The following is a 23,836-nucleotide window of genomic DNA, read 5'->3' as shown; positions in this document are numbered from 1 at the left end:
CCACCTGCCTGGAAGTTCTCTGAGAGAAGGTAGATAAACTCCTGCCAGAGACGGCTGTGTTGCATGTAATGCTTCTGCAGTGCAGGAGTGCTGACAGGGTAACCAATGTGAGGTTCCTTCTGTCCCACTGTTTCCAAGAAAATATCCAGTGGGTTTCAATTTCTCACTACAAGTTGATTTACATGTAAGCTCTTCCATCTTCTTCCATCAGCTTCTAAGAAAGAACTTTTGTACTCTGCATTTTGGCTATTTCATATTTATTTATTTATTTATTTACTTATTTTAATGTTTAGGTGGTGGTTTTACCTCATTTGTGAGAGGAAAAAAAAAAGAGAACTAATGAAGCCTGGTTTACAACGGATTCATGCTCACTATCTCTGTCATCGTCTCCTGCAATAAATCCAGCATATCTCCCAGCCCCCATGTGTTCTTTGCATCATATATTAAAGCCTCATGGCACTGTGCCCACCATCAACAGTACCTCCAGCTCCTCCTTGTCTTTTTGAGCTCTCCCCCACCAGCCCTGTTAGGTGTTCCCTGTCTATTGAGCGGGGAGGCTGTCCATGTGTTCCAGCTGTTTTTTGGGGGGTATATTTATGCTGTTGGCCAATATGAGCAGCCAGAAGAAAGAACAAAAAGGCCGTGTAACTGTTGAAGTCACTCTGCAGCACAAATCCTAACGTGCATTGCTTTCTTTGATCCACATGTGAGTTTCACAAGATTTGTAGAAGCTTATAGAAACTTTGAGGCCTTTGTAATGCTGTCAGACTTAGCTGAAATTAACTAATGAGATCAGAAGCTATTGGCAGACAGAAGGGACTCATCAGACAGACAAAAATATGATTGCAAGAACATTATTTCTTTAGGTAATCAAGCTAAAAGTAAGAGTACTTTTATTTTAAAATCACTTTCTTTTTCGTCTGTTTTTAAATACCATTAGCAATGATTTTGATAAACATTCTGTTTCTGTTTTGTGAGAGAAATAAAATACATCATTCTCAGAATTTTAGCACTTACTCTTAGTGAGTATACTCTTTGTATCACCTAATTAGTTTAGGACAAATATTAATAAATACTTTAGGACAAATAATAATAAATATTTAATAAATTAAATACATTTCACAGCTACAACAGTCTTTCCTTCATTCCAATTGATTTTAAGAGTGCAGTAATCCTGATGCTTCTAGTATTGCAAATAGTTCAGATAAACCAAGATCTTTTTGTATAGACAGTATTTGGAGAAAGTAGGTTACACTTACTCTAGCTGTTAAAAAATTGTAACATTTTGCACCGCTAGTTTTTCTACACTGTAATTAGACCCCAGATTTAGCTCAGGCCACATCTAAATGCAGACTTCTAGCCTGATAGGTAATACAATGAATCACAGGTACTTTGCATGCAGCAATTGTGATAGTTGTAAAAACTCAGAAGTACGCAGGACAGTGGCCAGATGCCTCGATTCCTTGCTGGTGGATGGCTTGAAGCAGCAGCTCTGGAAGAACTGAGGCAGAAACAAAGAAAACATTATTCAGTCACAGCAATTGTGTGTCTCAGGGACTCCCAAGTCCATTTTCACATTTTACTGGTCACAGCTGAACAGGTTCCTGACATGGTCAACTGACTATAAATGACACACCAGCATCATCACTGCATTTCAGTATTAACAAAAAAATACAATGATCAAAGGTTCCTACGTTTCTTCCAATCCTTAGTAAACTCCGGTAAATAAAATGCCTGGTAGATTTCCTTAATGTAAGAGGGTACTATCTTTCCATGTTCCCAGTGCCCTGGATCTGAGCACTGAATGGTGGGCTTTGTGTCCCACAGCACAGTTTTTACAAAGCCATAAGGAGATGCACATCTGCAATGGCTTAAAATCTGTTTGTACCTTACTTTGGTCCTGGCTGTACACAACAGCTGATAGAGAGCAGATCTGAACTGATTGCAGGAGGGAGCCTGAGACGATAAAGAAAGGCTCACTGAACCCTCTGCGATGCAGCTGTATGAGACTGAGCAATAAACCTGGCACCCTTAATAAGAACGTCCTCTAGTTAACCTCTCCTCCTCCCTCTCTGACTCGGTAGTACAGAGAGCACAAGCACAGAGGAAACAGGTAACAGGAAGAAGAGCCTTTTACCTCTTCAGATAGATTGCCCAGAGAAGCTGTGGCTGCCCCATCCCTGTCAGTGATCAAGGCCAGGTTGGACAGGGCCTTGAGCAACCTTGGTCTAGTGGAAGGTGTCCTTACCCATGACAGGGGGTTTGGAACTAGATGGTCTTTAAGATCCCTTCCAACTCAAACCATTCTATGATATGATTTTCTGAGGTCAAAAAATAGAAGGAGCTTCCTATGCAGGTACATTAAAGGATTTTTGATTGTCCTAGCAATGTGTGAATGTGGCCATTTAGCAGGCTGAGTGCAGTTTAGATGGATATTAATAGTAAGGCTACATTAGGGGAAGCGAATTATCATCAGGGAACTGACCTTTCCTTTAGAGCACCCTGTGACAGTCAGTAAAGAGAATCAGCACAGGCACACCGTTAAAAAAAAATGCTTGTTTGTTTATGTTTCCATTGATATCTCCCCATGTAACTGATCCCATGTTAGTTTAGCTCAGTCCTGACAGCTGCTCCTGTCAAAAGCCCTGGTTCTCGCTTATCCACAGCAAATAATGCATCTTTAGGTATTTGTTCAGTGCGGACTTGGAAACACAGACTCCCTGTGCTGTGCTAAACCATAAATATCAGCTTCTGAGTTGCTAAGTATATGTGCTTTCTAAATAATCTCACAGGCTAGTCACTTGAGAGAAAGTTCAGAACAAGTAAATTATTCTTAAGCAGTGAATATGCTCATCATCTGCATGTAACAAGAAAAAAAGACGCATTTATAACTTTCTCTCTTATCCACATGTGATACTATAATTATTAAAGGTCACCCTATGTAAAGATAAAGTGCATTCACATCACTAGGATTTATGGATTGCAAATGTGATTTATAGTTAGCTGTATTAGGATGACCATTCCTTTAAGTATAGTTTCAAATAATTCTAAAATAAGAGTATGCTTTAAGGAGCACATCTTGTCAGTGGTTTAAAATTAGATCATATATTTTGCATGACTGAAATCTGCTCCTTATAGGATGTGCATGCACATGTGTGTGTGGGAGAAAGAAAAAAAAGAGGATCCTCTTTTAACAACTCTTTTCATCTGCACTTTTGAATTTCAAAATTGAGTTTTATATTAAGCCAGAATTGAATTAATTGTAATTAGAAGATTTTGCTGCGGGCCTCCTCCTCTAAAAATTCAGCCTTGTCTACCTGCCTCTTGCCACAAACCCCTCACCAACAGTAAGATATCAAGCAGGTGAATACTTCTGCCAATGATGATGCACAAAGTTAAACATCTGTTTAGATGCTCTGCAAACTAGATCCATATTACTGATCATGATGGCACTATGACTCACAGCTTATCTGGAAAATCCCAACAACCTCTTGAATGCATCTGTGCTTTTCCAAGGGTGGTTTCAGCAGAGCAAGTGGCAAACCTAGGTGATCAACCAGTGCTGTTTTAACTCCACGCAGGTGCTCTGCAGGTCAGCATTGAAAGCCACTGGATTAAGGGCTTGCTTAGTTTTGAAGACAGCAGTAGGAATTACCATCTTGGAGTTAAAAAAGGAGGAAAGGGAAAAAGGAGGAAAGGTTTTGGTTACAGAAATACAATCAGCCAGCCACTGTGGTTGAAGGGAGGGGGACGTGACTCAGTTCCCATTATGGTGGGATGTACGCTGTGTATAGGCCATTCTTGGTTATGTGTGAGGTGACGCGGGACAGACCATGCAAGAAGCCTGGGGATCGTGGCAGCACCTGCACACGATGGGGGCATCTGGGTCATGGGCCGGGAAAAGACAAAGCTCCCCGTTCCCACCCGAGCGCCACACCCTCTGCCAAACGCCTTCCTCCTCTCTCCCGGTGCACCCCGATCGACCCACGCCTCCCGAGGGAAACCGAAGCTCAGACTTACACCAACCCTCCCACCCACCTCAGCACTGTCTGAAGCGAGCGCGCCTCCCTCATAGGGGAGGACAAACACCACCCCACACTGCGAGGCTCTGGCTGCACCCGCGCTACCCCGGAGCGCCGGGCTCCTCCTGTGCCCCACGGCAGGGGAATTCTTACAGCCCCAGGGGTCACCGCACGGCCCTTACCGCCCCCGGCGTGGAGGCGCAGCGGCGCGACCCTCGCCCGGCCAGCAGGTGTCGCTGCCACACTCCCCGGGCAAGCCCCTCGCAGAGCCCCGGCCCCGGCAGAGCCGGCGCTGTGGCACCCGCTCCGGGCAGGCTCCTCGTATGCGGGTCTCGGCCGGGGGGAAAGCGGAGCGGCTGCCGCTGCGGAGGAAGGCTACCCCCCACCCCGCCCTGCCCCGCGCTGAGCCGGCGGCAGGTGAAGAGAGGTGCCCCGACGTCTCTCCGCGGCGGCAGTACCGCCCCCACCTCAGCGCCACACGGCGCCATCCTCCTGCCCGTGAATGGCTGCCGGCTGACTGACAGCCGAGGCGGCCACACAGGGCGGCAGCTGCCCGGCGTACACCTATAAGGGCAGGCGGGGAAGAGGAGCCCAGCTGCCCGCGGCGGAGCTGCAGGGTGAGCAGTCTCACCTAGGTGGGAGTCCTTGCTCGGGGAGCCGAGCGCTGGCGGAGGCGGGCATTCGCCCGCAGGCTCCCCGGCAGCAGCCCCGCCCGCTGATCCCGCAGCAAGTAGCAGTCCCGGTCACCCCTCTTCGGCAGCAGCTCTTGAAGGATGCGGAGTGGTGGAGCGCGGGCGGCGGCGGGGCGCCGCGGGGGGACCCTGCGCTGCGCCGGGCGCGGGCGCCGCCGCCCCTGCGCGCTGCGCTGGGCAGCAGCTCAGTGAGCGCGGTGGCCGCGGCAGGAGGAGGCGCAGACGGGCTCGCTGCGGCCGCTGCCGTCGCTGGAGGGGCTGGGAGCCGCTCCGCGCCGGCGGCGGGGCTGCGCGGCGACCCGCGCTGGGGAAGGCGCGGGCGGCGCTGCCACAGGTGACTCGCGGGCCCGGGGCCGATCTTCGCCCCGCTGCCGCTCGGCTGCCCTTGCGCGTTCGTGCCCCCTGCGCCGCGGCCGCCTGCGCGAAGCCCGTCTTCAGCCACTTCGCCGCGCCTGCAGGAGCGCCGGGGGACATGGCTTTGCTTCGGCTCCTTCTCCTCTTGCTCCTCGCCCAGCGGGGGCTCGGGGCCGCCGCCGGCGAAGGGCAGGCGGTGCGCAGCCAGGATTGGGCGCTTAGAGGGGGACAGCCTCTTTACAACCACATCAAGAGCCGGGAGCCTCCGCCGGCCCCGCGGAGCCGCTCTACGGCGAGCACCATCTTGGCGCAGCGGCTCGCTGAGGAGGTACCCCAGGACGTGGCCTCGTTCCTCTACACGGGTGACTCCCGGGAGCTGGGGCGTGCCAACTGCTCCGGGCGGTATGAGCTGGCCAGCCTGGCCGGCAAGTCGCGCTTCACCTCGCACCCGTCCCTGCACGGGGCCCTGGACACCCTCACCCACGCCACCAACTTTCTCAACACGATCCTCCAGAGCAATAAGTCGCGGGAGCAGAACTTGCAGGAGGACCTGGAGTGGTACCGCGCCTTGATCAGGAGCCTCCTGGAGGGGGACCCCAACATCTCCAGGGCAGCTATCACTTTCAGCACGGAGCCTTTCTCCTCCACACCCCAGGTTTTCCTTCAGGCCAGCAGGCACGAGAGCCAAGTCCTCTTGCAGGACTTATCCTCCTCGGCTCACCGCCTGGCCAACGCCTCTGTGGAAACGGAGTGGTTCCACAGCCTGAAGCGCAAGTGGAGGCCACATCTGCATAGGAAGGTCTTGAACACGGGGCCCAGAACTTTAGAGAACAGCTGGAAGAGATGGGAGAGCTTCACTGCCGATAAGAACCACATCAGGTGGTCCTCGCCTTACCTGGAGTGTGAGAATGGGAATTACAAACCCGGCTGGCTGGTGACTCTCTCAGCGGCTTTCTATGGGCTTCGGCCGAACCTCCTTCCTGAGTTCAGGTAGGAGGAATCTTCATCTGTTTGCTTTTTACCGAGAAGGGGGTAGAATGGGGTTTTGGCTATGCTCTCTTCCTAGGGAAGGGCATGCTGTGTCTCTGGAGTGACCTGACCAATGCTTGCCAGACTGGCTGCTCAGTCACACCGCAGAGCAACCTCAGGCCTTCCAGTTGAGCACTACCTTAGTGTGCCTTAGAGAGCAGTTGTTCACTAGAAGAATCACTTTTCTCTCCGTCTGTAAGACAGTGTTTGCTTTACATGCACTGGAACAGGTGTACATGTGGGCTGTGCTCCTGGTGTGCTTCAGGTGGGGAGAGGAGAAAAGCAGTTGCCAGTTACAGTTATTTCTGACTGCAAGAGGGAGATGTTTACCGAGGTGTCAATTTCTTGCTACACTGTGTAATTAAGCATAGTTTGACCCCAGCTGTGATTTTTAACTAGCTGGGAATCAACGTTGTTATGCTGGTAAACTGGTTTCTGGCCTCCAGAGCATATCCACTGTGGGGTGCTCAAGCCTGGTCAGTGGTCAATATGTTTGTAGGTGAATAAGTATTTGTGACTGCAGTTCTGTCATAGTGCATGTGGCTACAGCCTGAACTGGCAGTTGGAAAGCTTGCTTTAGGGACGCCCCTGGTTTACATAGCTGTGGAGCAGATACTTGGCATATGTAAAGAATTGCTTACTTTTTTATTCCTGTTACCCCAGGACTTTACCTCAGGGCTGTGACTAGCAGAGAGGGGGGTATGAAAAGGACCATTCTTGGGCCTTTCTAGCAAAGGGGTATTTGTCCAAAGAATGAGAACAACCTGTGCTGTATGAGATGCCAAATTTTCCTACTAGCACTTCTGTGGTGGTGCTCATGAATGACCTTATCCATTGTGGAATACCCACTGCCCAGAAGCAGCTGACATTTGTCAGGGGTGAGAAGAGCACAGAACTTGTGTTATGCTGCAAATCAGTAGTAGGTAAAAGTAGCCAAGAATGCAGCAGATGCTGAAGAGATTTTGCCATACCTAGGTGGTGAGCCAGTAATGTTTGTGAACACTGGTTGTCTTGGCTTACTCTGAAATCTGGTGGTATCCAACAGGTATGAATGTTTCTTTTGGAAAAAAAAACGACCCCCAAACATCTCTTGGCTAAAGAGTGGCTGCTTATTTCTCTATGGAATCACCTTTTGCTCTGAAACTCTCACACTTACAGGGCTGGCAGGGTTAAGGTACAATGAGCTCATCTGCAGGCTGCTTGTTGCCGAATTCCTCTCTAGGCCAAAACTCAAGAATAGCTCTGTAGCAGGGATCTTCTGGACCTTGCAGGTGGTCCAGAAAAGTTCATGGCACTTCTCATAGATCATAGAAATGTAGTGTTCTATTCTATAGCTTCATGATGCAGATGAAAACTAGGGTAGGCTGATATTCTCTTGTTGGGGACAGAGGTTCACATAACTTGAAGAACTACCAGGCTGGGGTAGGGTGGCAGCTACTAACCAGCTGTCTGAGAATTTAGATCTTGATATCAATTTAAATCGAAGAAACTTCTGTCTTGACTTCAGTGAAGAGAAAAAAAACAAACCCATATCTTTTAAGCAGAAGAGTCTAAAGGGTCGATCTCAGCTCTGTGCCAAGATCCTGTGTTGCCAGGAAGCATCGCAGTGGTGTTGGTTTTTGCTGCGGTAGCTCTGGTGTGAGAATGCACTAGGTCCATTTTGGAGTAGCTCTAGCCAACCAAGGCAACCAGTAGAGGTCCTCCTGGGCGCAGTACAAAGCACTGCCTTCACTTCCTCATCTTCTCAGCCTCTGTTTACTGTTTGAGAGTCATTTCAGTTGAAAAAATAGAATAACCTGTTGTAACTGTGATACTTCAAAGGGCATCCATTAAGCACACGTAAGCTTGGAGAACCTCTTCTAATTTAGGAGATCTTGTGATGGGGCATACTGCTACAAGGTCAAAGTGTGTTGTTGTAGGGCAGCAATAGTTAGGACAAAACTAACAAAGTTTTGTTGCATCAGAACCAGAGATGACCTGGTAAGCATTTCTAAGAAAATGGGTCAGTGTGCTTTTGGTAACTGTATAAGGAAGCTGGTGGAAGAAGTACATATATATACACACGTATGCATGTATTCTGGCATGGCTAAATGATAGTTCCTCTGTTCCTGGTTTGAGGTATGTGGTCTTCTAATAAAAGCTTATTGCAAATACATAGGAAATCCTATAAACAAAGTACTCACAAGACTTGTGGGATGTTTGAGTATTTGCACAATATTTCCTATACATGGTAGACACACAGCTTCAGCATGAGTTCTTAAGAGAAAAAATGGTTTAAAGCATAAGCATGTAACACAAAAATGCAAAATCTAATGGAGCTATTGGAACGTTAGCATTACTACTATAAGATGCCTCTAGAAATAAGCTTTATTTCCCCTCACTGTGACACAGTGGTTTAACTTTAAAGTCCTGTTTAAGGCTCATATGGTAAAAAGCGGAATGTATTAACCTCCATCTTTTGAGAAAGCTACATTGGTTCTCCCAGCAAAGTATCTCTGAACCATCTGTTAGGAGCATGTTAATGGATCAGTTTACATGCTCTTTACATCTAATAGTATGGCATGGAGATCATTGGTGGTAACTTAGTGCATGTGCCTTGAATTTTCTTCTGACAGTTTATGTACCTTCTTCTTTGCTAACATTAGGTTTATGACATGGTACATTAGGTTAAGAGACCTTTAGGAACACATTATCTCAGTGGAAAATAATTCTTTCAGGAAAAACTTGCTTCTGCTTCTTGGCACCTCTTCTGTTTCATTGGTATGTCATGTGGTATAGCAATGGAAAGAGTTAATGAAGGCAATACTGATGATTTCTGCTGGTGTGTTCAATACATGCTACTCCTATAGTGCCATTGTCAATGACATTCTGAAAGGGCAGGGGGAAAAAAAAGCTTTGTTTTTCATGTTGTGAAGGGTTATACTGCTTATGTCACAGCTGGGGGGTTTCCTTGCAAACAGCTTGCTATCCGTCTTAAATTTCACCTCCCACCCTCTCCCACTTTCCTTTTCAAGAGATGAGAGCCAAACAGTCCAAAGTGAAGGCCAAGAAAGGTAAGAGAATATGCTTGCTTTGCCAGGGCTAGCACTGTAGGCTAATACTGAGATGAAGTGGAGAAACTAAAGACAAGTTGATTGTGCTGACAAACATAACAGAAGCTGTCCAAGTGAAAGGGACCACATGAGCCCAGTTCGATGCTAAGCCAGCATGTTGACTGTCCACAGCTGCTTAGCAGTGCTTGCTAATGTTTTGGTGTTTGTATTCATGGGACTTTGAATCACTCAAAGTGCAGGCAGAGAACATCACCACCTGCTTGCAAAATACAGTTCAGGCTTTCATTTGGAAATGAGGATCCACAGAGACTAGGAGTCATCACTTGATGTTAACCATTCCTATCTGCTTTCTTAAAAAGTCTAAGCTTGATGCAGTTTGCAGCTGGAATTCACTATCTAGTATGCCTAATCACTCTACAACTCTACTGCTGTAGAGGGTAAAGCACCATAAGTTTGTCACTGATCTTTGGAGACCCTCCTCTCCTACTTCCCATTACGAGACTGAACTATATTTCATGGCCCAGGATGATTTAGGGGGTCTCTTTGCAGTCCTATTGTGGAAGCAGAAGGGTGTGAGAAGCTGCATGTTGTGAGCACATTTCCTTCTCTAAAAGTACTTGCTTGTCCCCTGGAGAGGAAGTGAGGCCTTCATTGCTAGAAGGCCAGTGGGGAGGATCACTTGGTTTGGAAGAAAGATGTGCAAGTAGTCAGCTAATAGGAACATGCAAGTTTTCTTAAAAAAGATCCTCCTGCGTGGATGAGTCAATCTCCTGCTGTCACAAACCCTCTTAGTGTCATCATCTGACCCATATCCATCTTAAAGTAGGTGGGTTTCCCTCTTGACTCTCTAGTCCACTGCTGGGCCTAATGGTTGCATAGCTGCTTCTGATTTCAGATCTAAAGTTAGTCTTCATCCATTTATTTCTATTCCAGAGCTGCCTTCTGCCTGAAATAGCACTCTGCACTGATGTTTGTTGCCCTGACCTATTTATAGGCAATAGTCCCTTTTCCATCTTTGTTTACTAGACTATACAAACCAGCTTTCTTTAGTCTCCCATTACAAGTTCTCTGTTGCCATGGTCCCTCTTCTCAAGTCTTGTTCCAGCATTTCTTGAATGTGGTTAGTCAGGTTTGTGTGCAGTGTTTCAGCCTTGTGCAGTGACATCAATTATCCCAAAACTCTGATGAATGAATTGCTGCTTTTGTAGTTCAAAGTGTTCTCTTGTGTGCTGTTCTCATTTTCCTTAATGTTGTGTTGTAATATGTCAACATTTTGGGAACTGGTCATTGTTCTTGTGCTGTTTTTCATCTAGGAGGTCAGAATACCTTTAGGATTTTTTAGGGACTTTTTTTTTCCCCTTCCACCATGTTCCATCAAGGGCAGGTAGTTTTTTTCACCAAATCCAAGGCAATATTTGCAATATCTTTAAAGGATTTTTGTGAGAACACAATGGAATAATGGCTGTTTTGGCAGAAAGGTGTGCTATAAACAAGGTAAGGTTTTTAAAAATTATTTTCATTTTGAACTATGATGTGTTCTGGAGCATTTGCTGATAACTTCATTCTGAAGCACGGCTGAACCAAGTGTTACCTCTTAATATTTTTTGTCTTCCTGACATTTGCTGCTTCTCTCAATTATTAGAGAAATGTTTTGGAGTGCAAAGTTTAATCTTCATTGCACAGTTAAATTTAGCTGTTTCTTCCCTAAAGGCAGTCTAATGTGGTGATTTCCACTGAACCATTAACAATGACTCTGACCACTCCAGCATTAGGCCATAATGGGGCTCTTAGTTGTGAATGGGGCTCTTAGTTAAGGAAACATTATTGAAGGCAAATTAAACTGTGGAGGTAGAAGTATATGTGACAAGTAATTTCTTAGGGAATACACATTATTTCATCTTCTGCTAAATATTTCATAGCTGTTAAATTGTTTGGTGAAAGAACTACAAATATGGACATAAAGTTTGTAAAAATCATTTTGTTTTTTTTTCTTTCAAGTACGGCTTAATTTCTTCCTCTAGCCCTCTTTTTTTAGTCTTCCCACCCACCCCATCTCCCTTTAGTCTCAGTACTGAACTCAGAAAGAAAATTGTTTTTAACTGTTTAAACAGGCTCTATTTTTTTTTGTGACATGATGCATTAGTTTTATAATCCTAAAAACATTTTTAAATGGTGAGGCATTTATCTCTATAACATGCCATGGCCTATACAAAATGATTGAAGGTGTAGGTGGATTTTGAACAGGTTTTAAAAATAAAAGTAACTTATTTCCTAGAACTTCTGAAAGTCTTGGTTTTATATTCCTGGAAAGAGGTGAGAAGAAACCTCTTCCTATATTTACTGTCTGCATATAGAAATGTCCAACATGTTTCAGGTATTCTGTAGCAACCTATTATGTTTCTGCCTTTTTTGTATGGATAGATAGGAAACTGGATGGCAGTGTAACAAAAGGAACACTAAATAGGGATTTTTTTTTTAGAAACATGGTTCAGCTATCTTCAGTACTGGAGAAACAGAAGTTTGTCTTTGAAAGAAGAAGTTAAATATGACTGGAAGATTGAAACACATACTACATTTATGTCCACAGTTATGTAGTACATGGTAAGATGCCATAGAAGGAACTACTTTTTTTGGATCAAACTGCTGTTTTCACTCCTGTTCTCTGCCATCACCCCCTTTGGGGAAGGCTTCCAGGGCAGCAGGTTATGAAAGTCTTTTTGACAGGAATGGACACGTGACAATCCTTACTATCTGAGATTCTGCTCCAGGACTGTCACCTGTTCTGTCTATTCATGAAGGTGGGCTGAGTTAGAGTATTAAAAGTTCCTGAAGGTAAGAACAAAAGTATTGCTGTGTTAAGCCAGATGAAGCACTTACCTAGCCTTCTCTCCAAAAGCAGCTTCTGCCAGGTACTTAGGGAAAAACATAAGAGCAGCAGAAGTGCCAAGTTCTCTTATCTTGGATCTGTCCCATTTATGAAAAATAAGCAATAAAAAAGGAAGTTTTTCAGACTTGAGTCTTGATGGTAAGTATGGCTTTAATTGACCTTTATGATCCTAATTCACTTTTAAGCCTTTTTGTCTTCTGCAATGTGGTTTGGCATTGGCTTCCATAATATAAATAAGTGTTTGGAAAAAAAAAAGTGGCTTCCTGGTTTTAAATTTACTTCATTAATCTAATGAAGATTCTTGTGATTAAAAAAAAATACTTTGGAAAGTGTTCATCTTATCTGTGTCAGATTTAGAATTATATGAAGTCACTGGTCACCCACTTGTGGTCATCTGTGAATGCACTGAACAAAGAAGGGGTAGTTGTGGTGCCCAGCTTGTTAACGTCCTTGCATGTGAAAGCTGACATTTGTTACATTGATACACTCTAAGGCTGTGCAAAGGTTGGAGCCTTCCTGGCTCTGAAGTGTGCAGTGATGAAAATAATTTCTTTTCTGCAAAAGACTGTCTCTACTGCAAGCAGTTTTTATATCCTGGTTGTCTGTTGGCCTTATAGGTTCTACTTCCGGCTTTCTTCTTCTGAGGTATTGAAAAGCCTTTTAGTAGTAGAGCCTAAGCTTTTAACACGCTGCTTCTAAAAATGTCTTGGTTTTGTCTTACATTCTTGTAGATTTGTATGTTCCTTGCCCAGGTTTATGATGCGCCATTTTCCTTTATTATTTTTTTTTGTTTTTTAATGTTGGTTTCCACTTTTCATTTTTAAAATTAACTTGTTACCTCTAAGTCTTCATTGTTAGAAGATTAGATAGTTAGGCTGAGGCCATCTCTCCCATGTAGGATCCTTCTGATTCAAAAGCTTTTCCTATTCCCAGCCTCTTTTATTAGATCACTTTCTATGCTGTTCCTTGAGGTCCCTTTCTTTTACCTGTCTCCTTGACTCTGTGGATAGTAATGGCAGCATTACAAAGCCATGCTCGTTTCTTACTAAATAGCTTGAATTTAGCTGCAAGACTTTTTGTTTTTATAGGGCAAATTTAGAGCAAGTGGTACCCCACCATCACTGACACCTTGCATTCCTATATAAGGTGATGCTTTGTGGCAGAGTTAAGACGATAGCAGCAACTTGAATATCGTCAAGCAAAAAAAGAAATCGTCCCTCAAAGCAGGGGAAGCCAGGAAGCTCTACCTAGGAAGCTCTCTGACTAAACTGCAGGGAAATCCCCAGAGAGGCAGCACTGCATGCCATAAATCTGAAGGCAGGTTTCAATCTGAAATAATTCTTCAGGCAGAGGGTACGTCTTTAAGTATTCTGTCTTTGTAGTACTATTCCAAATGGCCTAGAGGGACTTTTTGTTTTTGCAGGTGAATCCTAATTCATGTGCCCACACAGATATACCTTACATTTCAGTTAAATTTATTTTTAATGAAAGCTGGTTCTCCTGTGAAAATGTGTGCTTAAAAGCAGCAGTCATGCTATCGCTGAGAAATTAGGTAAGTCTGTCTCTGTCCTATTAGTAAGAAATTAGTGGTAACTGCATGACCAGGTCAAAATCACATTGTATGTAATGTCCCAGTGGCCTTTTGTGAATCTGGCTGGATATGCAGAGGTAATAGTTTCAAAAATGCCTAAGTGGTGCAGAAACCTGCAGAAGCTTCCGATTGTGCCAGTGAGACTTGAGGCTGAAAGTCACTTGCGCATTTGACACCAGGTTTATTCTGGGATGCTCAGTTGATGATACACTAAAGGAGCCTCAGGTGTCAGGTAGTATGCACTGTTTGAAAATTAATATTCTTGAAAGTATCAGCCTCCAAAATGAGAACGGTCAGAAAAAAATACTTGCTCTGGAAACATTTGCTATACTAATTACAGCGTGTGTTTACCTAGAAGTGTGGGCATTTGCAGATTTGGGATGGCTGTAGAGTATTTAGGTTTTTATCTCCTTGTTTTGTGGTAAGGAGGACTTATGAAGGACAGCATGGAGGTCTGGGTGATCATGGCAGCATGAATCTAGGCAGACATTTAGATTTGGTTGATGGTGTCAATTTCAGCCATGGCTTATACCCTAATTATGGCTGTGTGCAGTGCTTACGAACACAAACATAAGTGTACAAACTTAGAAGACAAACTTCGAGTGCCTGTTTAGTTAAGCTGTGATGACCTCTGTGCCAAAAAGCTTCTGAACATCTAGAGGACAAAGATACTGTTTATCACCATGTAAGTGCTGGCAGGTGTCCTGGGTTCAGCAGTAGCAGTCAGTTTTTCTCCTTCTTAGTTGCTGGTGCAGTGCTGTGTTTTTGACTTTTGACAGCAGGCTACTATTCTGTGCAGTTCTGGCTTAAGCTGGCTGGGAGGAAAGAGAATATTCTCCTTCTGCTTTTTTATGATGTAACAGTATAGGCAAAAAAATTCTTCTGTAGATACAGGTTTTACCACACATTGTTACAATGAAATATTATAAGTACTGAAACTATCAAGATAGCTAGTAGGTTGGGAAAATAAGCTTAAATCAATTTCTGGCACAGATTTCAAGGCAAACAGCATGACAACAAACAGTGGTACTGGAAATTAAGACAGACGTGAAAGCCTCTTAAATCAAACCTTGGACCTGACAGAAAATCCTTGATGCCATCATGAATCATTGTCTATTATGTAGAATTCAGTTAATTCTTCCAACTCTATGTTAGACTTGAATGTGCACTCCTTAAGCATCTGGGTTTTTTTTTCTTTTTGTGTAAGGACTGTAAAATTGTGGCAGAGGACAAATGTTAATCTCCTTATAACAATATACTTACTTGCAAGATGGTACACAATTACCAGTAATATTGTTATTAACATATCACCGTGACTTGGGTTCAGCCAGACAGCATTGTCAGTGTGGATTAATGTATTATGCAGACAAGCTGAATCTACTCTTAAGCCATTGATATTTGTCTTGATCTCTTCTCTCAAGATAGCAGAGCTGCAATTACTCCCAGTTAATTCAGTAAATGCAACACTTGCAGGTAGTTGGTCCATCTATATTCTAGGAGGATGTGTTCTTCCATATGTTCTGTTTTCTGAGTGCTGAATCAAAAAATAACTGAAAATGTGGGTGGCCAAACAGGCTGTGCCAGCTACTGTATTAATCACAGATGAATTTCAGAAATATATCAGCATGCTGGTGTACTCTGTGTGTAATAGCGGTGTGGTACAAGTTTGAGGTGGTGTTTTAAAATGGCAAAGCATCCCAAATGAATGCAGTTCTCTAAATGCCACATGTATGCTTAAAGAAACTTTTCTTTTGAAAGCATTATGTCAACAAGTAGTTGCAGACCCTGTTACTACCTTGGCAGAACTGTGACATTGCCATGAAGCATGAACATAAATTGCAGAGGTCTAGTGAAAACAAAATAATACACACCATTGGGTTGAAAAATGGAAAGCCTATGGTAGATTGTAACTGCCAGGAGAGATTGTTTTCATATGCCTTCTGCAGGATTATATGGCATTTCTTTCCTGTAGGTTTTTCACCCCATAAATTCATAAAGCTCTGAGGAAAGTTAAAAACAGGGTAACTTTAATCATATCAGAAGTTGAGGTCGTGCTACCGAAGAGGTGCAGACAGGAGAGTGTAAGTAGAAATCTGTGTCTTGAGCTCATAAAGACTGGGTTTTGTGGAAGGCAAACATTCATGTAAGAAAGATCTTAACACAAGAGAAGCAAAAGTAGAATGCACTTAGTTGTAAATGAAATAATTTTGTACTGTTTCTGGAGGAAGTAGTGTAAAAGTGTTTTTAAATTAGATGCTTTTCAGGCCTCCTGCATGGCTTAACAGGGAACTCCTGACAAAACTCAAGCATAAAATGAAAGTGCATAAGAAATGGAAGCGGGGTCAGGTCATCCAGGAAGAATAAGGAGACATGGTCTGAGCATGACTATGACTGTGAACACGAGCATCTTATATTGGAAGTAGTGTGCCCAGCAGAACTAGGGAATTGAACTTAGCACTGGCGGGGCAGCACCTTGAATACTGTGTTCAGTTTTTGGCTCCTCACTACAAGGAAGGTGTTGAGGTATTGGAGCGGGTCCAGAGAAGGGCAATGAAGCTGCTGAAGTGTCTAGAGCACAAGTCTGATGAGGAATGGCTGAGGGAACTCAGCCTGGAGAAGATGAGGCTGGCGGGAGACTTTATTACTATCTACAACTATCTGAAATGAGGTTGTAGTGAGGTGGGTGTTGGTCTCTTCACCTGAGTTATAAGCAATAGGATGATAGGAAATGGCATCAAGTTTCACCAGTGGAGGTTTAGGTCAGATACTAAGAGAAATTTCTTCACCAAAAGGGTTGTTGAATATGGCAACAGGGTGCTGAGGGAAGTGGTGGTGTCACCATCACTGGAGGTATTTAGAAGGGGTGTAGATGTGGTGTTTAGGGACATGGTTTAATGATGGACTTGGCAGTGCTGGGTTAATGCTTGGATTCTATGATCTTAAGGGTGTTTTCCAACCTAAATGATTCTGTTTCTGTGATTCTATGTCAGGGTGTGGTTAGGGAAACCAAAGCCCATATGGGGCTGAATCTGGTGAGGGATATGAAGGGCAGCAAGGGAACTAGGGAGAATGTGGGTCTGCTGCTGAGTGGTGCAGTGGACTTTGACAGAGGATGTAGAAAAGGCCAAGGTACTTCATGTCTTCCAAGAACTTCAAGGCTGATCAGCTTCACTTCAGTCCCTAGGAAGGCAATGGAACAAACCTTCCTGAAAACCACTTTGAAACACATGAAGGATATGATTGGGAGTTTATCAGTGGTTTCTGAAGGGGAAATAGTGTTTAACTAACCGAGTAGCCTTTTGTGTATAGATGACTAGAGTCCAGCTGGAGGCCAGTTACTATTGGTGCAACCCAGGGGTTGATACTGGAGCTGGTTATGTTTAACATTTTTGTTTTGTGGTCCTGGTGGGCACCAATTTAGCATGAATCACCAGTGTGTGTTTGCATCAAAGAAGACTGATGGTCTCTTGGGCTGTGAGAGGAAGAGCATTGCTGATGGGTTGAGGGAAGTGATCCTTCCTCTTTGTCCAGCCTGATAGGGGGGGTGTGGAGGTGTGGTGGATGCTTGTCCACTTCTGGGCCCCTCAGTCCCAGAGACATGGATGTACTGGAGCTAGCCTACTGCAAGTTGACAAAGATGGTTAAAGACTGGAGCAGCTGACAGGCAAGAAGGCCGAGTGAGCTGGGACTGTTCAGCCTGGAGAAGATAAGGCTCCAGGGAGTTCTTACACATGTGTGTAAATACCTGAGGGAAAAGTGTAAAGTAGACAGAGCTAGTCTCTTTTCAGGGGCAGTTGGTGAAAGTACAGAAAGAAATACAAGAAATTGCATTTAGACATCAGAAAACTTATTTTGACGCTCTGAGGGTGGTCAGACACTAGATCAAGTTTCCCAGAGGTGGTGAAGCCTCCATTGTTGGAGGTACTAAAAAACCCAACTGAACTGAGCCTGCTTTGGGCAGGTGGTTGGGTGGACAAGGTGATCACAAGAGGTGACAGCTGCTATATAAATCTGATTTCCACATATGTTTTGAACAAAATAATCATATCAAAGAGTTTTCAAAGGATGCAAGCTATTTAATCAGTTCTAATGTGAAAAATCTGGAAGTACCTTTCCTTTCTTTCCAGTATGTGGCTCTGGGCATTAGGATGCTATTCTGCTTTCTGCCTTTTGCCCACTAGAACGTGCCACTAATTCCTCAGACCGCAGCATGTCTGGTACAAGACCATACCTTAATGCTTGCTCAGTGTGTGTACCGTCCGTAATTCCTCTGGCTTGTATCTGTTGTCTCTCTTACAAGTGACCTCTAGGTAAGTTTTCTTTTGGAAATTTTTATATCCCTTTGTACTAACACTGTGCTTCTGCAGGGCCTGCTGTTGATACCCCACACCAAAGTCTTAAGGTGTTTTTCCTCTGCTAGCAGTGATTAGTTTACCCTTGATTTGCAGTCTGTACCTCTCTTGGCAGAAATATTTGTAGAGGGAAAATGGAGTTTCCTGTCCTACCAGTTAAAATGTACACAAGGGAAAAGCTTTCTTTGTAAAGAAAATAAAGACCCATTTCCTTAAGGTGCTTGAAAGTCTGTTGCAGTCCTAATCAGGATGAATCATCACTTTTTCCTCCTGTATAAACTGATTTCTTTAGTGCAGTCAGAATGGTGCTAATGCTTTGGACCGCCTTGGCAAGTTGCTTTGTGTATAACATGAACTAGGAGAGCAAGGAGTACTGTTGGTCCTGGTCCCACTACCTGCTTTGTGCTTTTAAGCAGCCACAGTGAGATTATTCTCTTCTGACCCTAAGCATTCTATGATGCACTTGCAGCACAGGTCTTGTCTCAGCCCCCACAGTAATATTTATGCTCAGAAAGGTCCAGAAAATTAGAAACCCTATCTGGTGGGGTCTGCATGTGACCAGATGAGGAATTAGTCGCTTCTGTTTCTAAGCGCATCTGAGACAGATAGCCAGTTATCAGATTAAGATAAGCTTGTATATTATGGCAGATTTTTCTCCTGAAGTCATTGGTCACCTGGAACCATCAAGGGGGGGAAAAAACAAACACTCCCTTCCCCCCAAAAGACCCCCCCCCCAAAAAAACAACAGCCTCCCCCCCAAAAAAACCCACAAAAACCCAACAAACCCAGAAAACATCAAAAAAAACCCAAACAAAACCAAAACAACCAAAAACCAAAAAACATTTCACTGGGGGGGGGAAGTGTGATTTTGGCACTCCCTGGAGAAGCTCTTGTTCAAAACAAGAGTGGAAAGGCACAGAGCTGTAAACTAAAAATATTTCTGAATATTCTAAGAAGCATGATGTGTGCTATTTCAAACTGAACTTGCTAGAGCCAGCACTTAAATATTTCACATAGTTTCTAAGTATGCCCAGCATAAGATTACTTAGATTCTAGGCAGGAGATGGACTGGCATGAAGTGCACCTATACTGTGTAACTTCCTACTGGTAATCCTACATAACTTCCTAATGCATTCTTCTTCAGATCACTTAAATGATGTGCTTGTGTGTTTGTTTTTTTTTTCCAATGACTGTACAGCATGTCTGAAAAAGAATGCCTAAATATAGTTGTTACGGACACTTTGCGCTTGGTTGTACTGGGGCCAGGCATGAGGGAGCAATAGTGTCCTCGGTTTTGATCAAGCTCACTCCTGTTCCTGTTCTGGTTTTGTTCACAAGTGGTCTCTCTCAGATATATGGCTCTGTAGTTCCATTACTATTATTGTTCTGTATACACTGAGCTTTAATTAAAAGACAAAATATGGTTTGAGGCGAATGATGTATTCTTGAGATAGAGGTTGGGTCATGCCTTTGGTAGTCCACAGTGTGAAAGGGTGTTTGTAGTTGTGGAAGTTTAGACTGGGAATAGAAACTTTTGTCTGGAGTGGCTGAAATGGTTGGCTTAAAAGGAATGGTAACCTAGACTTAAGAAATTGGTAAAGAGCATTCATTATGAGTGACTCCATGTGTTGATCTAACTACCAGGAGCTGCATAGTGATGTTTCTGCTAAGCTAGACAGCAGTGAAGCAGTCAAAATGTGTGTTCTCACAAAATGATGCTATGAATATTCTACATACAAAGTAATTGTGGAGGTTATTTTAGAATAATGAAAATTTTGAAGGCTTTTTAAAAATATACAGCTGCAGTCTTACAGCTTTTTTTTCTTGTGATTTCTGAGATGTTTTTATATAGTGTTGGCTTTGAAATCAGATTGTTAGCTTTTCATTCAAACAGATTTGAGGGAAACGATGAAAACTTGAATGTTCTTGGCATAGAGCTAACACAGTTCAGACAGTCCTTTAGGGCTTGTGTGTTAGGAAACATTTTTTCTTTGGGGAATTTCACAGACCTCAATGGCCTACTCTTGGCTTGTGCTGACCTTCTGATGGGAGTTATACCAGGTCTCAGGGGAGACCCTAGAGCAGCCTTCCAGGACCTAAAGGGGCCCTGCAAGAAAGCTGGAGAGGGTCTTTTTTTTACAAGGGCATGTAGGGATCGAATAAGTGGGAATGGCTTTAAACTGAAAGAGGGGAGATTTCGGTTAAGATATTATGAAGAAGCTCTTTACTGTGAGGGTGGTGAGATGCTGGCACAGGTTGCCCAGAGAAGTTGTGGCTGCCCATCCCTGGCAGTGTTCAAGGCCAGGTTGGATGGGGCTTTGAGCAACCTGGTCTAGTGGAAGGTTTCCCTGCCAATGTCAGGGGGGTTGGAACTATATGATCTTTAATGTCCCTTCCAACCCAAACCATTATATGAAATTCTGTATTTTGAAGAAAAGGGTAGTTCCACTTTTCAGGTTACAGCATCATAAAATTTAAACCTGTTTCTGTAGCTGCTGTGTTCAAGGCTGTTTTTCTGTGTTTTCAGAGGTGTTGTCAAAGTGGACATCAATCTGCAGAAGGTGGACATTGACCAGTGTTCGAGTGAGGGGTGGTTCTCGGGGACGCACAGGTGTCATCTCAACAATTCTGAGGTATGTCTGTCCCTAAGGGACTGAGCTACACTTCAAGAACAAGTCTCTCCAGTATGAATAATTTTCTGTAGTATAAATGCTATCTGTTTTATGGACTTTAACTGTGGTTTGCAGACTGAAAAGATCTTTCTGTGCAATGCATTATGGTATGCATGAGTTTCAGGAGTGCCTGCATTTCAGGAGTATTGGCATTCATATTCCTGATAAAACAGAAGCGAAGTTATTGTGCAGAAATCACAGGTATGAGGAAAAAAGAATATTACCAGTGGAATGATTGATGGAAGTTCTGCTTGCAAGTCAAACAGTTATTTTGCAGTCAAAATCAAAATAGGCTTTTAATGTCAGTGTCACTTTTGACTGGACTGCCTTGTGAAATACAGTAAAAGTATCTCAAATGCTAATAATAGTTGTTCAGAAATACATGGGCTTTTGGTAGAAAGATACAGAATAACAGGCAGATTTGGATACTGTATTTAGTTCTTAATAGGAATGCCGACATTTTGACTGAGCTGACTAAATGTTTCTGTTCAGCTCCTTCCTGCTTCCCCTTTCTTTTGAAGGTCTGTGTCTGGCTCCTTCTGTCGGCATATCATAGATCATTCAGCCTGGCTAGTTGTATTTGTTCAATGTAACTTTAAACCAAAATGCATTCAATGGTTTTTATTTTTATTCTGGCATATGATGTCTTTTTCGAAGACACCCATTTATTTTCTGTGAGAGAAGGTACCTCATGCACTCCTGTGCCAATTTATCAAAGACAAATCTAAATTTAGGAAAAAGAGTTGGTTTTGATGCATTCACCTACTTGCATTTTTGCTCAAGAAGAACTTGAAAATTTTGTAAACCTCCTCTTTGGTATTTTTTTTTATTCTCCTTACAATAAACTTGAAATGAGGAATTGAGTAGTCTTTATCCAAGATTAATTTTAAATATTTCTGAAAATGTGGTGGCATGTTTTGTTGTTGTTTTTTTTTTAAACTTCTGAATTCAAATTACAGATCAATTTTTCATGTTGGGATTCTGGGGTGTGGTGTTGTAAAGCTGGCTCTGCTCAAGCAATGCTGTTTCGTGAAGCAATAGGAAGCACGATGTTTGCTGATATTACAAAGGAGGTTTTATTTTTCATACTGGCCAGTTGCCTGTATTTGTTTAAATAAGCTTACTGTGATGCTGTAGTCCTTAAGAATTCTTGGCATGCAAAAAGGAATTAAAATGCGTCCTAGGGCAGAAGTTCTTTAATGAGTGATACTGTGTATGCAGCTGCCTCATGTTTACACCTTAAGGTGTTAACATAGGTAAGGAAATGAATGTCACTTTATGACTGGCTTTTCAACTTGTATGTAGAGCAAAAACCTACCAGCTGTTCTTCCTTCTCCATGGCACTTTATTAGAGTGTTAAATCACCAATGCTTTCATGGCTAAGAGGATATATAGGTAATACAAATCTCCTCCTAATGGAAGTTGCAAGCAGGGAGTGTCTTTCTTTATTGCACTTGAAGAGGATGAGACTCCTTGCTTAATTACAGTGACTGTATGGATGGGGATTTGCTGGGAACAATCTGTAGAGAAGCTTTCTTTTTGCCTTATGGTCACCACTTTAAGAGAGCTCAGACTGATAGGGACTTCTTTACAAGCAGGACCCATATGCTGCTTTTCACATGTGGCTTCATTGGAATTTACCCTGTAGAATAAGGGTAAATTATGTAGTTGTATGACAATGCTTTCCACATAGTTTGCCTCGTAAATGCTAATGAAATGATATTCCCCATTCTCTCTTTTATCTTCTTAGAGGCAGATACAGAAATACCTGCTGATGCTGGAATGCTCTGTTCCAGATTGCAAAGTCTCTTTCCAGCAGGTTAAGGAAGAGAATGGAGATCTCTGGATTTCCAGTTCTGCTGAAGTTAGATCCTCCTTTCTCTCTTTAGTTTTTTAGATGACTAGTGCAGCATAGCCTTTCCAGTGACTTGTAAGCCTTTTGCTATAGGGAACTTCTGATTTGGTGCTGAGTCTGTATACTGCATAGCCCATACTACATGGCTGGGCAGCCAGTGTCATTAAATCTAAGGCATAAAGCTCCATATTTTAAATAGTCAACTCCCTTCTTCCCTAACACTATGAAAATATAGCAAATGACAGATGAAGGAGAAAGGAGTGACTTAGAGAATGGACAAGAGGGAGGAAAAACAACTTATGGGTTACTAAAATGCTTCCTTGCTTTGTCTTACATTTCAGTTAATTTTATAATGGCTAAAATCTACTAGGCACATGGCAAGACATCTTCCTACTTTCTGTGCTGTCTTGAAGTGTTTATCTTCTAAATAAAAATCAGTTGAAAGGAGGGAGATGGAGGTATGTCACAGTGGATGTAAACATGTGATAAACCAGTGGTCTAAGTGTGCTAGACAGAAAAAAGGAAGGAATGGGTGGGACCCAACTTCTGTTAGGAAATAAAGAGGTGGTTGTTGAAAGTACATGTGCTGAGGCACAGAATCATTAGGAGATGATGCTAACTGTGCCATGGAGATTTAGTTTTGGATCGTCATCAAGAGTAACCTGATTATGAGATGGAATAGTTGTAGTGCTAGTCCTTGCTTGAAAGAAAAATAGTGTGTGATTGGGGAATTAAAGAATATTAGGGTCAGGCACAGAATACTTAGACATAGTCTTTCTTTCCTTAGATTTTGTGTGTCCTTAGATTTAGGTGCAAGCAGTGGGAACTTTAGATTCCCCATTTTAAGTTAATGACCTAAATTCCTAATACAGTCATATTTTTTTTTCCAGATTTGTTCTGTTTTGTGCACAGGACCATATATCCCTGATTTCACAGCAGCCTAAATGAACTGGGAGATCTAGAGTGCCCTCCTTCAAACTCAGGATGAATAGAAACTGCCCAGTCTGTTTGGGCAGGAAGTTAGGTGAGACTTTACACAGGAAAGTCATACTGTAGCAGTGGCTGAAGTCTTTCAGTTCTGATTCCCACCCCCCCACCCCCCCCCCCACCCCCTTTAATTATATTAGCCAAAAAGAGGCCAGGTTGTCTTTTCTTGACCTGTGAAGCACAGAATTGCATTCTCCTTCTTGCCCTCTCTAATTTGACACCCAAATAGTCAACAGTTTCCCTGAAAAGATACATGAGCAAAAGATGTGGACTATAATAGATGAGGTGGGTAATATCTGCAGAGTTAGAGATAACCAAAATGAATTGGGTAGAGAACAAAAT

The 23,836-nt window shown here is 43.2% G+C and overlaps 1 protein-coding gene and 1 long non-coding RNA gene across 3 annotated transcripts in view; one reads left to right on the top strand and one right to left on the bottom strand.

Annotated features, from left to right (window-relative positions):
- Positions 1-838: 838 nt before the first annotated feature.
- On the bottom strand, positions 839-3,960 carry LOC134171424 (uncharacterized). The gene is made up of 2 exons (XR_009967626.1): positions 2,802-3,960; positions 839-1,501 (listed from the first exon to the last, which is right to left on the bottom strand). It is a non-coding gene; the product is annotated as an uncharacterized LOC134171424 (long non-coding RNA).
- Positions 3,961-4,490: 530 nt separating this feature from the next.
- The window catches only part of GPR158 (G protein-coupled receptor 158), a 194,448-nt gene continuing 175,102 nt past the window's right edge, over positions 4,491-23,836 (top strand). For both annotated transcript variants that reach the window (XM_062633560.1, XM_062633559.1), the window contains exons 1-2: positions 4,491-6,058; positions 20,508-20,613. In XM_062633560.1, the coding sequence (XP_062489544.1) occupies positions 5,187-6,058; positions 20,508-20,613 (978 nt within the window). In that variant the 5' untranslated portion in view covers positions 4,491-5,186. The remainder of the gene's footprint in view (positions 6,059-20,507; positions 20,614-23,836) is intronic.

The sequence above is a fragment of the Pezoporus occidentalis genome, unplaced genomic scaffold (assembly GCF_034315485.1).
Source record: "Pezoporus occidentalis ecotype Australia unplaced genomic scaffold, CSIRO_AGI_Poc_V1 ctg40, whole genome shotgun sequence".
NCBI classification, from domain to species: domain Eukaryota; kingdom Metazoa; phylum Chordata; class Aves; order Psittaciformes; family Psittacidae; genus Pezoporus; species Pezoporus occidentalis.
Note: the sequence above shows the minus strand (reverse complement) of the source record. Positions and strands in the feature narration are given on the sequence as shown.